The sequence below is a fragment of the Somniosus microcephalus genome, chromosome 8 (assembly GCF_052327205.1).
Source record: "Somniosus microcephalus isolate GS21.2 chromosome 8, FLI_Smic_1.0, whole genome shotgun sequence".
NCBI classification, from domain to species: domain Eukaryota; kingdom Metazoa; phylum Chordata; class Chondrichthyes; order Squaliformes; family Somniosidae; genus Somniosus; species Somniosus microcephalus.
In genome coordinates this window covers 34,094,329-34,108,755 of record NC_140994.1, presented here as the reverse complement: position 1 = coordinate 34,108,755, position 14,427 = coordinate 34,094,329, and the positions used below count along the sequence as shown (strand labels likewise).

At 40.8% G+C, this 14,427-nt stretch overlaps 1 protein-coding gene across 5 annotated transcripts in view; it reads left to right on the top strand.

Annotated features, from left to right (window-relative positions):
- vti1a (vesicle transport through interaction with t-SNAREs 1A) overlaps positions 1 to 14,199 on the top strand; it is a 329,428-nt gene extending 315,229 nt beyond the window's left edge. For 2 of the 5 annotated variants that reach the window (XM_085994502.1, XM_085994501.1), the window contains one exon: positions 12,019 to 14,199. In XM_085994502.1, coding sequence (XP_085850628.1) covers positions 12,019 to 12,112 — 94 coding nt within the window. In that variant the 3' untranslated portion in view covers positions 12,113 to 14,199. Of the gene's footprint in view, positions 1 to 1,305; positions 1,370 to 12,018 lie in introns of all 5 variants that reach the window. The other 3 variants (XM_085994505.1, XM_085994504.1, XM_085994503.1) reach the window with 2 other exon arrangements.
- The last annotated feature ends 228 nt before the right edge of the window (positions 14,200 to 14,427 follow it).

Sequence of the window (14,427 nt, the reverse complement as noted above, 5' to 3'; positions counted from 1 at the left end):
AGTGTCTTTAATGAGGAGTCACTGTAATTCGGGTTTCCGTCCCTTAATGTAATTATTTTGTTGAGGTAAGCTGGCAACAACTGTTTCTGCCTTCCTGATGAAATACAAAAAGCTTCAACACTATAAAAAGGTGGTATGTACAGAAGATATATTGGTTTGTTTGATGATGGTTTTGAAATGCATCCTAACAAAAATAATGCTACTTGCAAGTTTGTCCAGGTCAAAGGCTTTTTTTTTTAAATAGACCAGAAATTCTCAAAGATAGGACCAGCAGAGAAAATTATAGTAAAGGGCTTCACATTAGTGTTTAAGCTAAGATAGCAGAGAATGGGACTGCAAGAAGAAACAGCCATATTTCTAACTTTTTTAAGCAGAAAATTGCAACAATTTTCTGAAACACTGGAACCTTAAGCAGATCGTGGGGTAATTTTACAAATTAAGCTCCTACAGCAGATTCTTGCACACTTGGGAAGCGCATATCGTAAATTTGGGTGTACCCATCGCATGATTTTCAGACCATTAGTTTGAAATATTACAGAAAAATCAAAAGTACTATTTCTTAATATTAACCCTATCTGCAAGAGGTAACTTGGTTTTGAAAATTAAGCCTTTATAAAGTATGAAGGAGAAATACTTGCATTGAAACAGCTTGTTTCTATTGTTATCTGCACTTTTGTGGGATAAAAGCAAATTCATACAAATAAATAAGTAGATTGTTGCCTAATGGGAGCCTGCATTATTTTGTAAATGTCAAATGTATATTGGTCCAAAAATGGCCATTCACTTGGCACTAGTCAAACCATACATTTCAAAATAGACTGCAGTCCTAGCTCCTATTAGTTCAGGGAGTAAATGCACTATGTAATGAAGGCCTCCAGTTTTGTTCCCCAGGCTGTACTGAAATGATTTGCAATGAATCGGAGCAGTGGTAGGAATGGCCTTGGCGCACCATTGGGTTGGATAGGGGATAACAGCCAGGATCCCCGCTGCTCCTCAGTATCCTGTGACCCCTGATAGGAAGTGCGTGGGTGTGAATGTTGTGCCACGTCCCATGGTCTGGTGTGGTATCCTACCTCTACGCTCACTGCATCAAAAATAGCCACTTGGATTACCTAAAGGGCTGTGGCCCATAATCCAGCACCTTCAGGAATCGCATGAATAGAATTGACTCACGGATGGAGTCCTGGAGTCAAAAACCCTGGAATCATTTAAGAATCAGTTGGACACCACAATGTGGGGACTTTAGAGCCTTTCTGGATAGGGAAACCGAGATGTCATCTGTAATTTTTTTGTGTTCTTGTTAAGATGTGGGGGAGAATACATTCCTCTTCAAGATAAACCAGGAATAGACCATGAAAGCTATTAAAGTGTAAGTGAGTCCACTTTACCTATGCTACACATTTTGCCATTTATGTTCGCCTGTGTTGCACAGTCAGATAGGTTATTGTTTCAAGCCTTGTTAATAATGTATGTAATAGAAGAAGCTTGAATAAGGTAATAATCATTGAAAACAGTTTTGTTAAATATGATAGCCATCTTTATTAAGGTCCCCAGTTTGTTCCCTGTCCGTGTGGTGTTAGCTGATCTCATCTAGGACAGAGGTAATGCACAGCAGTATCATTGGCTTAGGGAAGGCCACATTGGCCAGAAATCCCACTCTTGATTGCTACACGGTGACCTCTCCTGGAAATGCTTGCATGTGGACAGGGGCGAGCCCAGATTTGGGCTAGGCTGTGATGCCCTCCGTGGTTGAATAGCTGGTTAAAGGTCACTGTCGAGGCTGACCTTCCGAGGTAACGGAAGGCAGCTGATATCTGAAACTGTAATGCAACAAAGGAGTGGGTGGGGCAGATTTCCTATTGATTGCCTGGGTGCAGAAAATACAGGAAAATTGGACGGGCTTCCTTACAAGTCCGTGCTCCTCCCCATCTGAATTGCCTGTAGTCACAGTGCCCAGGTGATTCAGTATGCCCAGGTGTAGGATCAGGAAAACTTCCCCGAAAGTCTGGAACAGATCTGGGAAAGGAAAGAAGAAAAAGAAAAGGATTCTTGAACATTTCTATCAGTTCACTGTATAATCATTAACGTGTAATTCACCTGTAGTGTGCCTTGTTAGCCTCAAGTTGCAGGGAGACAATAGCGTCGTTCTGGCTATAGTTAGGCCCAGTCATTTAAACCTGTGAAAATGATACAAATACGCTGCAGAAGGCACGTTCTGATTATTGTTCTCTGATTCGAGTCTAGACGGGGCAGAAGCCTTGGTATCATCTTAGAAAACACTGGGGAGATGCTGGGTTGAGAGATCAGCCAATCAGCATTGTGCCTATGAAAGCCACCCACCCATCAGGTGCTGGGAGATTGCAGCTGTAAAATGTGCTGGAGGCAACTACTGAAGTTCCCAGAAAATGTAGCGAATGGTTCTTAGCAAGACGTTTGTGTGTAAAACGCCTTTCCACAAAAGGGCCCACTTGTTCCACCAACACCTGAGCAGGTCATTAGCAGCAAAAACTGAAATATTTATGAATGTTCAGTTTAAGAAAGAATTATTATTTTGAAGCTCCCTTTTTTCTTCTAATTTGTAATGCCGTTGAAGATTTTTTGTTGTGTGTAATACACCAAAAAAAATTGTTTCTTGGGGAAACTTAAAAAAAAAATCAATTCAAATGCAATGGCCCAGAATTTGCTGTTGTAATGATGGCGAAACGGTCAGTGTTTGCTGTCATTACTGTGTGAAACTGACCGCGACTTCTGGCGTCCGCACAGCAGTTAAATGCAGACATCTGGAAGTTACTGTCAGTGATACCCTGCTCCTCCACTGTTGCAGTCTTCGCAGATGCAATCAGCACAGAATCAGTGATTTGACGTGAACTTAAACTTTTTACTCATTATTCTCGCTGTAAAAACCATTGAAAAACTTAAGCCTTGTTGAATGAGGTGTAACTGAGTTTTTAGGCGTACAAAGTCATAATTACTGTACCGCTCTGGCCCTGAAAAACTATTTTTAGAAGTATGGAGTGTCATTCCCTCCATTCCATGATAAAAATTCCATTGATTTTTATTTTATTTGTTTGTGTATGTCCCATTCTTTATTTCACTCTCCGTAAAATGATTAAAAAGTGAATGATAATCAGTGCTTTTTACTTCCTGCTTTGCTGTCTGTGCGAATTCTTCAATCTAATTGGCTGCTCAGCCTGCTTGATGACTTCACTCTTCCTGGACACCACAGATCACCTATAGATGGCGCCACAATGAAACTGACGTCATAATTGGGGAAATTGACGCCACAGAAATCGCTAAATCTTTGTAGGCAGCTTTCTTCGAGGTCAGCGGCAAGCCACTGACCACAAATTCTGGGCCAACACTTCAAAGTTAAAAAAAAAGTCAATAAATAGACAACGGCCTGTTACAACAATGTTGTTGCATTAGACTTCCTGCTCAGTAACTCAGCACTCCAACTATTTTGCCTGCCGTCATGGATGCATCACTACCCTCATCAGTGGAATTTTCCTTTCTCTGCGCCAACACAACGAAAGTTGGACTGTGACTGTGTAAAGGAGGGGGGGGGGGATTACTTTGGCCTGAGTACACCCAGCAGTCTGATCATTATTGTTCCCCCTCTTTCAGACCAAAGCAAACACAATTGAGAGATTTAACTCAATCAAAATTCCTATACCTTCAATTAAAAAAAAAGTGAAATATTGCAAGTGGATACTTGTCCCCAGCAAGGTCTCCAGCAGCAGATCAAAAAGATTACTACAGGAAGAAGGATACATATAGTGGATCCCCTTTATTACAAATCTCTTATTACATAAGAGTTTTTCTGTGTTAATAAATTAAGAGTTTGTTGCCTTTATCTAAAGGAGAAACTAGATCCAGTCTTCCAACGTCAGCACATGTAATATAACAGCAGAAACACAGCTTGTGCTCTTTATCTGCTTTGGGTACTTACTTACATCACATTAAAAATGTAATCATTTCCCACTGAGGTTAAATTGGGCACAGCCGCAAAGACACTTTGTTGTATGTATTGAAATTTGCTTTTAATCAAAGGAAGCGAGGAGTCCCCTTAAGATAAGATCAAGTTTTGTTTTAATATCTATCAATACAACTGAATTCCCCTGTGTTTAAAACAACTGGTTTGTTAGATTTTGAAATATAAATTTACAGTGTGAATGCACTGGTTTAAGAACCCCAACTCGCTGGTGTGAAATTTCCCCCATTAAAATCTGTCTACTGTCAAAGTAAGTTCAGCAAACATTTGAGTCTTGCTTCTCTGTCAAAGTGGTCGGATTAAACTGCTTGGGTGTTGAGTAGTTTTGTTCCTTCTATCCTTAGTCTTTGTACATTTTAGTACAGTTAGAGAACTATCAAAGGTTTCCATCTTCACACTCTCTTCTTCAATTGTGAATAGTGTCCCTGGCCTTTGAACAATTTCATGTCTAAGAGCCACTACCCTCCACCCCAAGTGAATGAAAAGTCACAGGTCAAGTCTTTCAGTGAATAGTCTGTTCTTTATCCCACAAAACCAACAGTAAAATGTCTATCAAGATAACAAAATAGCACACCTTGCCGATTCTTTGTTAGTGCTTGGGCACAAAATACCATATTGCTGCGTGGAATCAATTCACACATGAACATTATTTGCAAAATATGCTTAAAAGGTTCTCTTCCTTTTTCCTGTAGTGCAATATATTCAGACAGCTTGGAATTAGTGAGTTACACACAAGCATCACGGATTAACATTTATCTATAGCGGGTTTCCAGGAAAACGTGATTTATTCTGAATCTGGGCACAAGCAAGTTCGGTCCAGTCATGGAAATCATAGTAAATGTGAATGGGAGCTTGTATAAAGGGTCCTGTGTATTAAGGGTCCTGTGTTCATTTTGGCCCTTTTTTTCCCAGTTTTTAGGACTACCAATTCATAAAGTTATGGTTGTTGATACAGTAATGGGTTTAAGTAAAGTTCAGGTGGTTAAAGAATTATATGATTTTAGAGTATATTCTGAAAGCCAATAAAGTTCAGGACTGGGTTCATAGACACCTGTGTTTCTTCATACAACGAGTTATTTAGCTCTGAGAGACACAGGCCAGATGGTTCCCAGCGGGGACTCGGGGTCACCCAGTCCATTCTTATTCACTTGCCAGATACAATATTGGCAAAGGCCTAGGACCAAGTCAGCCTCCTGCCTGCCCTCGGCTAAAGTAGTGCATAGCACAGGAAGAGCAAGGAAAGGGAGAGAAAAAAAAAGCGTATCTTTAAAAATAAAAGTAAAGATTATAAAATGTAGCTGATAGCTGGTGTTTCAAAGCCAGGTGTCAAATGTGGCCTCTTCAAGTAAATTGCTGAGGAACGCTCACTGTGTAATGTTAATCTCCGCATCCTTATTTTTCTGTCACAGGAAAATGTTTCAACATGCCAGTAATTTGGAGAATGAGGTGTTTGCTTTTGTCTGTATTTGTGAGCTATTTCCTCACTCTCTATTTAGGTTGCCCTCCCACTCCTTAAATCCGCCCCTTTTATTGAGTTATGTTCTTAGGAGTGTGTCGTGGCTTTTACTTTAGAGCATTCATTTTATTTCTACAGATACGTACAGGGACAGATTTTAACTGGATTTAATTTGTGGATTCCGCTGATTCCATTAAAAGTCATAATTATAATTTAAAACATTAACCTACTAACCTAATAATTGACTGTACTAGCTTCTTAAGCAAATGATGCTGGATCTGAAATCCAAAGATGCTAGATATTTCAACACTCTGCAGAGAGTTGTCAGTTCCTGACCAAGTCAATGGCTGGAATGTCTTCCAGAAAGTATCGGAGTTATTTTACCTCCAGATTGGTGAAGGCAAAGAGGACCTTCTACGGAGCAGTTAAGGCAAGTACTGGGGATATCTGTAGAGACCTCTCTGGGCAAGAAAAGCCCTGAAGGTAGTTGTATGTGGGCACGCAGCACTCGTGAAGGCAAGCTTTACTTTTTAAGAAGTGAGGAATGAGAAATGATCATTTAGGACAACAAGCTAGCTCCTTTCGTAGACTGCATACAATCTGTCCGATCATGAACTGCGCACCACCTGATAAATCACCTAAAGGAAAACTCTGCCAAATTTTTGCCCGACCCACAAAGAAATTCATATAAAAACTGCTAAGCACCTGTCTGTACTTTGTATTACACTTAAAAATGAACATGAAACCCATTTCCCAATTAATTTAGCAGGATTTGAAAAGAATTTCTGTTACAATATTTAGAATATTGAATCGCCCTGTATTCTTAGAAAAAAATCAGTCCTTGTAATTTGTACATCCAGATGTGTCAATGTCGTGTTATTTTGCTAAGTTTTTGCATACCTCCCATCCAGTGCCCATTGTTGGGCCAGATTTTGCTGTAGCAGGGCATCTAACAGTGTCTGACGTTAGTTAGACTTGCCCCTGCACCCTTCAGCTCAAAACATTTTTGCCCACATAGTTGATGAAAGTGTGAGCTGATAACGTCGCAGTGGGGAGAACAGGGCATCTGGGACCTGAGAGAACAGGGCAAACAACTGTGTATCTATCTCCTTAACCAATGAGGTTTAAGGATTGGGAAATAAACAGCACAAGGACTGAGAAGGAGGGTCAATTAAAGGGGGTGAATTCAATGTCAAATCAGGCACAGAAAGAATAAGAAAGGGAGGGAAAGAAAGATTGGATTGAGAGAGAAAATGAGAGAAAGGAAAAGTAAGAAAAAAATTAAAAATTAAAAATTTTACATTCTTAAATTGTCCTAAAACAACTCACAACCTGAAGGAATGAGACTCCTCACTTTTATAATAGTTAATTCTCAGTGCCAGAGCGATTGATTGGCAATCGCTAATAATTATCACATTGTTAAAAGGGTACTTGTGCTACTAATTACTATCGCTAAATATCTGCGGCAGGTATAGTTCATATCTACTGCGCAAATACAGCAACTTCACAACATTCAATGCATGTCAATGGTGAGGCAGACAGAGATTCCAATATTTGCAAAGCTAACAGTGGAGCAGCGCAACTCGGACAGCACTTTGGATATTCACATTTAACTGTGCATCTGCCCCGCGCCTGAAGTTGCTGTACCATTGTGCATAAATAGCGGCCAGCGCCATTGGCCTCGGCGTAATTTTGACAGCAGAATCTGGCCAGTTATCTTTCCCTGCCAAACTATTCATCATCGGAAATTGCCTGGCCATCTGTAGCATCCACTTACCACAGTAAAGTAAAACTGTGGCCTGTAAAATGGTATAAAAATTAATTGTCGGGATGAATTTCTAAGGCATATATGTGGTCTCTTGTCAGTTTGTGCTTATAATGCATACTTCTGGCTCAGCTACTGATTCCGACACGGGCCCTAAAACTGACCCACCTGTAGCTCTAGGCAGTCCCGAATATTGAACTCAACACAAAATCTGAACTTTCCTGCATTTTAGCAATTTGATCATCAAAACCAGCAGTCTGATCCTTTAAACTGTTGCTTTCTTTATTTCCAAGCGCCTAACTGCACACACAATCACATGCACAGTTGCTTTTCTTTTGGTACACAAACTTTTTTTTTAAAGAATAGAGAAATGAGAGGCCTTCCCCCAGCAGGTGACTGTCGTCCAAACTCTTGGCCAGTTCCACTCTTGAGCTGCCAGCTAGGAGGTGCACAAGAGAATGTTTCCCTCTCTTCACTCTCCCCCTGCTGTGAGATAAGGTCCAATTCTGTGTCGAATGCACCTTCCCCATCCCCCAACGGCATAACCAAGATCAGGAAGTCTCCATGCGCTAACTCTCGGGCACAATTTCTTGACAACAACATGCTGTGCTGCCCGATTTACAGTTCAGTAGCTTGCTCTTATCATTGCAGAGGAAGTACCTGTACAACTCATTCTACTTCTGTGAGTTTTAACAGACATTCACCAAAGCTTCTGTGGTTGTTTATTTTTTTGTGATGGATTAGCATCTTCGTGTCGATAACTGAGTACGCTTTTGATATTGGCATACTTCGTTAATCAAACCATTGGTGAATATATCGACCTGCCTGTCATTTTTTATTGTGCTCTTCTGCTATGGATATTTCCGAGATTTTGTTGATTTGTTCTGGCGAAAAGATTGATTTCTATTATATCTACCATCAATGGCCTTGAACTGAACTGATGATACAGAAGAATGCAAAGCATGTGCACCTCAATAAGCAATCCAGCTGTAGTCAGGATTTTTGACGCCATCTAAGTGGAAAGGCTTGTTGCCTAAAGAACATCCCGAGGAAGCGATTAGCTGCTCCCATTCATGCTATAATAGAAGTATTAGCATGGCATGAGGCAAAATATAGGCCTAGAAATTCAGTTGTTTGCGCCAGCCGCTAGCGCCTTAGGAGGAGGAGAAGTGGGGCGCTAAGCGGCTAGCGCCCGGGCGCGGCGCGATCTGCGCCTCTCGCGAAATTCAGTTTAAGATTTAGCGGCGGTGCAAAACCGTAGCGCGCGCTTAGCTGCGCGCGCAGATCCTGATGTAATTTCATGGTGCAACGCCCTTTGTGCGCCCCGAACCGGAAATTCAGTGGCGCTGGCCTATTGTGCGCCTGGCGCCCCCCCGCGACTGGTAGAGGGGAACGGTTCCCAGTTGCTGCGGGGGGTGCTAATTAAAGGGGACTCCTCCTGCCGTATAAATGGCAGCCATTTTGCTCCACTCCTTCTTTGTGAGAGACGGATATTTGGAGAGAGACAAAGGTAGAGAGCTTTCTGGTTTGGCTGAACACTCGCACAGGTACTTGTGGCTTCAGGCCAGAGCTTTGCACTTGGATTTAACTTTCAGTGCCATAGCATTGATTCGATACATCTAATGGGGGCTGCAATGGGTGGAGACGCTGGCTTACTGCATTGCGTTCAAAGGGCTCAGAGACGCCGTGAGAGAGTGCCAGTCGTGGCCAGACGGAGAAGGGCCAACAGGCGTTGGCACAGGAGGCCTTACCCACCCAGGGTATACCGCCAGCAGTTCTCATATCTGAACATGTCAGAGGAGCAGTGTGTTCGGAGGCTGCGATTCAGAAGGGAGCTGGTCACTAAGATCTGCCACCTGCTTCACAGAGATCTGCAGCCACAGCTGAGGAGCAGGACGTCTCTGTCGGTGGCAGTGAAGGTGACGGTGGCACTCAACTTCTATGCCACCGGCTCCTTCCAATCCGCTACTGGGGACATTGCCAACATCTCCCAGTTTGCAGTACATTGCTGCATCCGCCAGGTGACCAATCCCCTTTTCAGAAGGAGACGTCAGTACATCTCCTTCCCCATGACCCTGGACAAGCAGCAAGAGCGTGCAATGGGATTTGGAAGAATAGCGGGCTTCCCCATGGACCAGGGCGTAGAAGTGATGAACCAGCAATGGTCAGGCCTTGCTTCAGGGCTGCAGTGTGCAGGGCATGGCAGCCAAACAAGTCGACCCTCCCCCTTTAAGAGCTGACCGGCGCCAGCGTGTCTGCCTTCATTCAGAAACTCGCCGCACCTGCGCTGCGCCCGCCCTCGGTGTTAGCGCCCCGGATCACCGGCTTAGCACCTAATGATGGTCGTGCATCGCCTGCTTTAGTGCAGCAGCAACCTCTTGGGGCGATGCAACTGAATATCGGCGAAGGTAGCGCTAGGTTGCGCCGGGCGCAAAATTTAGCGAACGTCCGGCTGTAGCGCCCCAAACATGGCTATACTGAATTTCTAGGCCATAAAGTACACATTTTAATTCAGCCTGTGCCATCACCTTTATCAGTTTGTTATCATTGTGATGATTTTAGATCTGCTTAAAAGCATGTGCAGCAGGTTCTTAATGGTGTGGCTACACGGATACCAGAATACAGATGGTCCTTGAAGAACAGTGAAGAAAACTAAATGAAGTAGTTTAATGAGGAGTGGATTAAAAGCTGATTTTGTGAACAAGCATCTTTCTATTATTGACTTGATGTGAAGCCTCCATATTTTTACTTAGATTTATTGCCTACAGATAAAATCTTCACTGTATTTAATTATCGCAACTGTAAAGTGCTTTTCGTCAAAATGTTACAAGGCTAAGATGACTTATTTTCTGAGTATTTAGATTTTTATTTAGACCTCACTTCCTTGTAAAATGTAGAAGTGTTTCCTTTATTATTAGAATCAGGTGTCTGACGTTCTACAGAGAGTTTTAACCCTAATTATGTTTAAGGAATGCTTTTAGTTTAAACACCTACTTTATTAGTTTATGCTCTGCAATATTAAGACAAAAGTAGACAAAATTAAGACAAAAGGAAGAGGATGAGAGCAAGGGGGTAAAATGCAAAGTAAAAAGGTTGGACAAAAATGGAAAGACTGTACTTCAACACAAATCATTCACATCAAGTAGAACTTGCTTTCATTGTTCCCTCCACCATCCTAACGCAAACTTTAATATTTAGTGATATGGTATCATTCTTTGCATTTCTTAAAATACAAAACAAAACTGCCACTGATTATCTTTTGTTTAACATATCCTTCATTAGCTGTATTTATGTATTTACCTGCTAAAACTAACCTGAGATAACAAAATAATATTGGTTATATTTCCAAAATCACATCTGCACAGTGTTCTTTAAAACATGTGTCTTGAAATTCCAGCATTCCTTTTTTCAGACGCAGAAGTATTCATACTTCGTATTTGTACACAAGAAAAGACGGTAGCTAAAATCCTTGAAGCCTTAAAGAAATAGTTATGGCCAGGGGAGGTTTTTATGCAGTTTGATACACTTGAAAGCAGCTTGTGTAAGGCAGTAACAGGGATACTGAAGCTTTAATGGAGCAATGCTTCCTCTGCTTTAGTCTTTTTCAACTCATGGTTTGGTTCTAGGAGTCCTTTTCCTGAAAACGTTGACAATACCCCAGGTCTGCAGGCAGGTTCCATTATGCTGAAAGCTAAGAGCATTTACACATTGCCTTTGTTGTTTCTGTGGCCTGGGTACAAGCTGGCTGGCGTTGGGGGTTGCTGAAGGTTTCTGTGTTGATCCTTGCTGGCAGGAGTAGTCAGATAGCAAGATGGATCCAGCGCTTGCAGTGAGTGATGAATGGCGACAGAGGTGGTCATTCATCTCCTGCTTAGAGTGTGGACAAAAACTAAAGCAGTTTTGCGGAAGACATGTCAGCAAATGTGATAATTTTGTAACCTGTCAGTAGGATAGAGAGCAGCCCCTTTGGAGTGTCGGGAGGAGAGTATTTGTGATTTGACATGTATCATTTGCAATCCGATCCACTTTCTGCTTGTTTAGTGAGAAATAATGCCCTTTGCATACGCTCAATTTTTTTTTTTCGTTTTCTTTATTTGTAAATACAAGACATTAAGAAATACAACCAGAAAATACGGGAAATGCACAGCAGGCCTATCAGCAACTGTAAAGAGAAAAGACAGATTAATATTTAAGGTGTGTAGACCTTTGATCAAAACTGTTCTGCCAAAGGTTCCACACCTGAAACGTTAACCTGTCTTTAATCTTTTCAGTTGATGGTCCAGACCTGCTGTGTATTTCCAGCGTTTCCTGGTTTTATTACAGATTTTCAGCACGTGCAGTTTTTTTTTCTTTCTATCTCTACTGGGCATTTAAGAATTTGACATCCACATAATCGACAATAATTGCATGCTTGGTACCTTTGTGCACTTGTGGTTTTTGTTTAGAAGTGCAATATACTTGTGGATGTGTGCTTTGTATGTTTGTTTAATGTACACTTTGAAAGTAATTTTCAAACCATCGCTATAAACAGGAGCTGACAGTGTTCAGCAAACAGCAGGAATTATATCCAATATGTGTATTTTCATGTAGAAATGTAAAAGTATAAACATGCTTCTATTTGATGTTACTCCAAGCTTCAATGCTATTCAGAAGTTACATCTACATGAGCACCTCCAGTCTGCAGACTATGACATCTTTGATCACTGAAGTTAGCTGAATAAGGATTTTATTTGTTGCAAATTCTAATGTCTTTACTCTTTTTTTTGTTTCCTCCCTCCTGCCCCCTCCTTTAAATTCCCTGTCTAGGATCATCCAGAACCGGATCCTCATGTTTATCCTGGGCGCCATCATTCTCCTCACCATTGTGCTGGCCATTTATTTTGCTGTCAGAGGCCACTGATACGTCTCTATTCTTCTGTGATTAATAACGACAAACTGCTTGTTCAGTGTAATTAGGACAAATTGGTCACATGAATCATCTTCTTGCACTGACAGATTCTTCTCTACTGCGCATTGACTCCGGTGCAAGCAGTGGTTTTTTTTTTGGTATCATTGTTTGCTTATTTCTTTCTGTTGTTGTTGAAGAAGTGACTTGGATTTTTAGTATAACTGGGATTGTGAGGAGTTACTGTGTGTTCAGTGCTGGGAGAAGAAAAAAAAAGTCGAGTCATTTTAAGTCCTGTTGTGATGGGATTGTATGTTGGTGTGCTGCAGACCTTTGTGTATGTGTGTAAAATCTGTCAACAGCTTGCAGGTTATATCTACAGAGGATAAATGATGGGGAACTGTGGTTAACTAAAAAATAAGACATAGAGTGACGCCCTGACATGCACAACTCCCAAGTCCAAAGGACAAGTGGATTGCTTAATTCCTGACATCACATTGGTTTAGATTTTAGGTACACACCTAATTAATGATTGTGACACTCCCTCTCCCACAAGTGCATCATGTAACATTATGGAAATTACGTTTGGATATAGAGTAAATAATTGGAAATAAATCACTAACCCATAGGTCCTACTTGCAGTAATAATGTGCAATATAATTAAAAAGATGCTCAGCTAAAATGTAAAAATTAGGAATGAAAATCGACATTCTAAAAGCTGCTGCTACAATTTTAAATGCTTCCATGTAAAGACAGAAAACCTAGAGCATGCCTGACGTCAGTTCATAGCTACACGATGAAGAGCATTTGATATTCTGTTTAAGGCAGGCTGAATTGTCTTATTTTGGAACTGGCTTGGTGGGGGGCTTTCTTTGCTTTTGCTTCAGAGCGGAGAGCTGAGAGCTTCAAAGGCTGAAATTAATAGTGAACAAAATTGTGCAGATCTGACCATCCCATGTGGGTAGAACCCATTGAGGTTATCATTATCTTAAATTCCACCAATTCCACAAACCTCATCAGATAATGACCTCTATAGTTTTTCATTACCATGGCAGCACAGATTGTCTACCCCACAGAAAAAAAATTGCATTCTTCGCTATACTTTTTTTTTCTCTTTTTTTTAAACCTGTCAGATCATTTCAGTATTTCAAACCTGAAGAAAACAGCCTGCCTGGAAATGTATTTGAAGTTGTAATAGTGTCAAAAAGTCACGGTTGACTGACAGATGTCAGTCCCAGTGGACCTCATTAAATCATAAAAACTTGACAAGGAAATAATTGTGCAGCACCAACAACCTGGCTGCTGTTTAAACATTTTATTTTGTTTCATTATTAGGATCAACTATTTTGTTCATTAAGAAATTGCATTAAACAACAGTTTTGTGGCTAATGATCTGTTCTGGGCTTATGTCTGTTTTCTTTAAACATCAGCTGCGTCATGTGGTTTCTTTGCAGTCGTGCTATCATCTGGCAGAAATCCACCACTCAGAGCTGCGGGTGCCATTGGAATATAAAATGGATTATTCATTACCAACCTCCTTGTGACTTATTTGGTTTCATGTAGTGGTTGAGGGTTTCGCTGTCTTCCACAGAGAAGATGAAAACTTGTCAAAAATAGGTTATATCTTATTCTCGGGGCAACAAAATCAGTGGGTACACACATGCTTCAATGTTTAATGAATGCAGATTTTAACCCCTTTACATGACTTTGACTGTGAGCTCCGCATCGACAAAGAAACCTCACTTTAAGAAAGAACTGGTAGTTAATTGGCAACCTGGAAGTGTGTCATGATTTATAAATTACTGGTAACTTTAGGTTATATTTTCTAATAATGAGATATTTCAAAAAATCCATACATATTCATGCACTTACATTTTGCACACATATTACAAAAAGCAGGCTTAATTATGTGTGAATTTTGCCGTTATTGTAATGACCATTTGCAGTTGAATGTTTTCTGGACATTTATTTATTCAGTCGATTTTGTACAAAGAGCTGTGGAATCTGCCTTTATGTTTGCTTTCTCCTTGTTGTTCTACATTAGGTGTATGGAATGTGTATGTTATTTAATATATCAATTACAGTATTACATTCCAAAAGAATGATGTGTTGTATCGCTTTTTTTCTGCTTTATACCGAGTGATCACATTTCAAAGCGTGCACTGTGCGATGCCTAAAGTGTTTTTTTTCTTCAAATTCAAGGATTTTGATAACCCAAGTGGATATATGCTGTCTATTGATTTTTTTTACAATGACTCCTGGATAACCTATTTTCTCATTCATTTTTAAAGTGAACTCGTGAGATTTTAAAGCAATTCTGCCCAGACTCT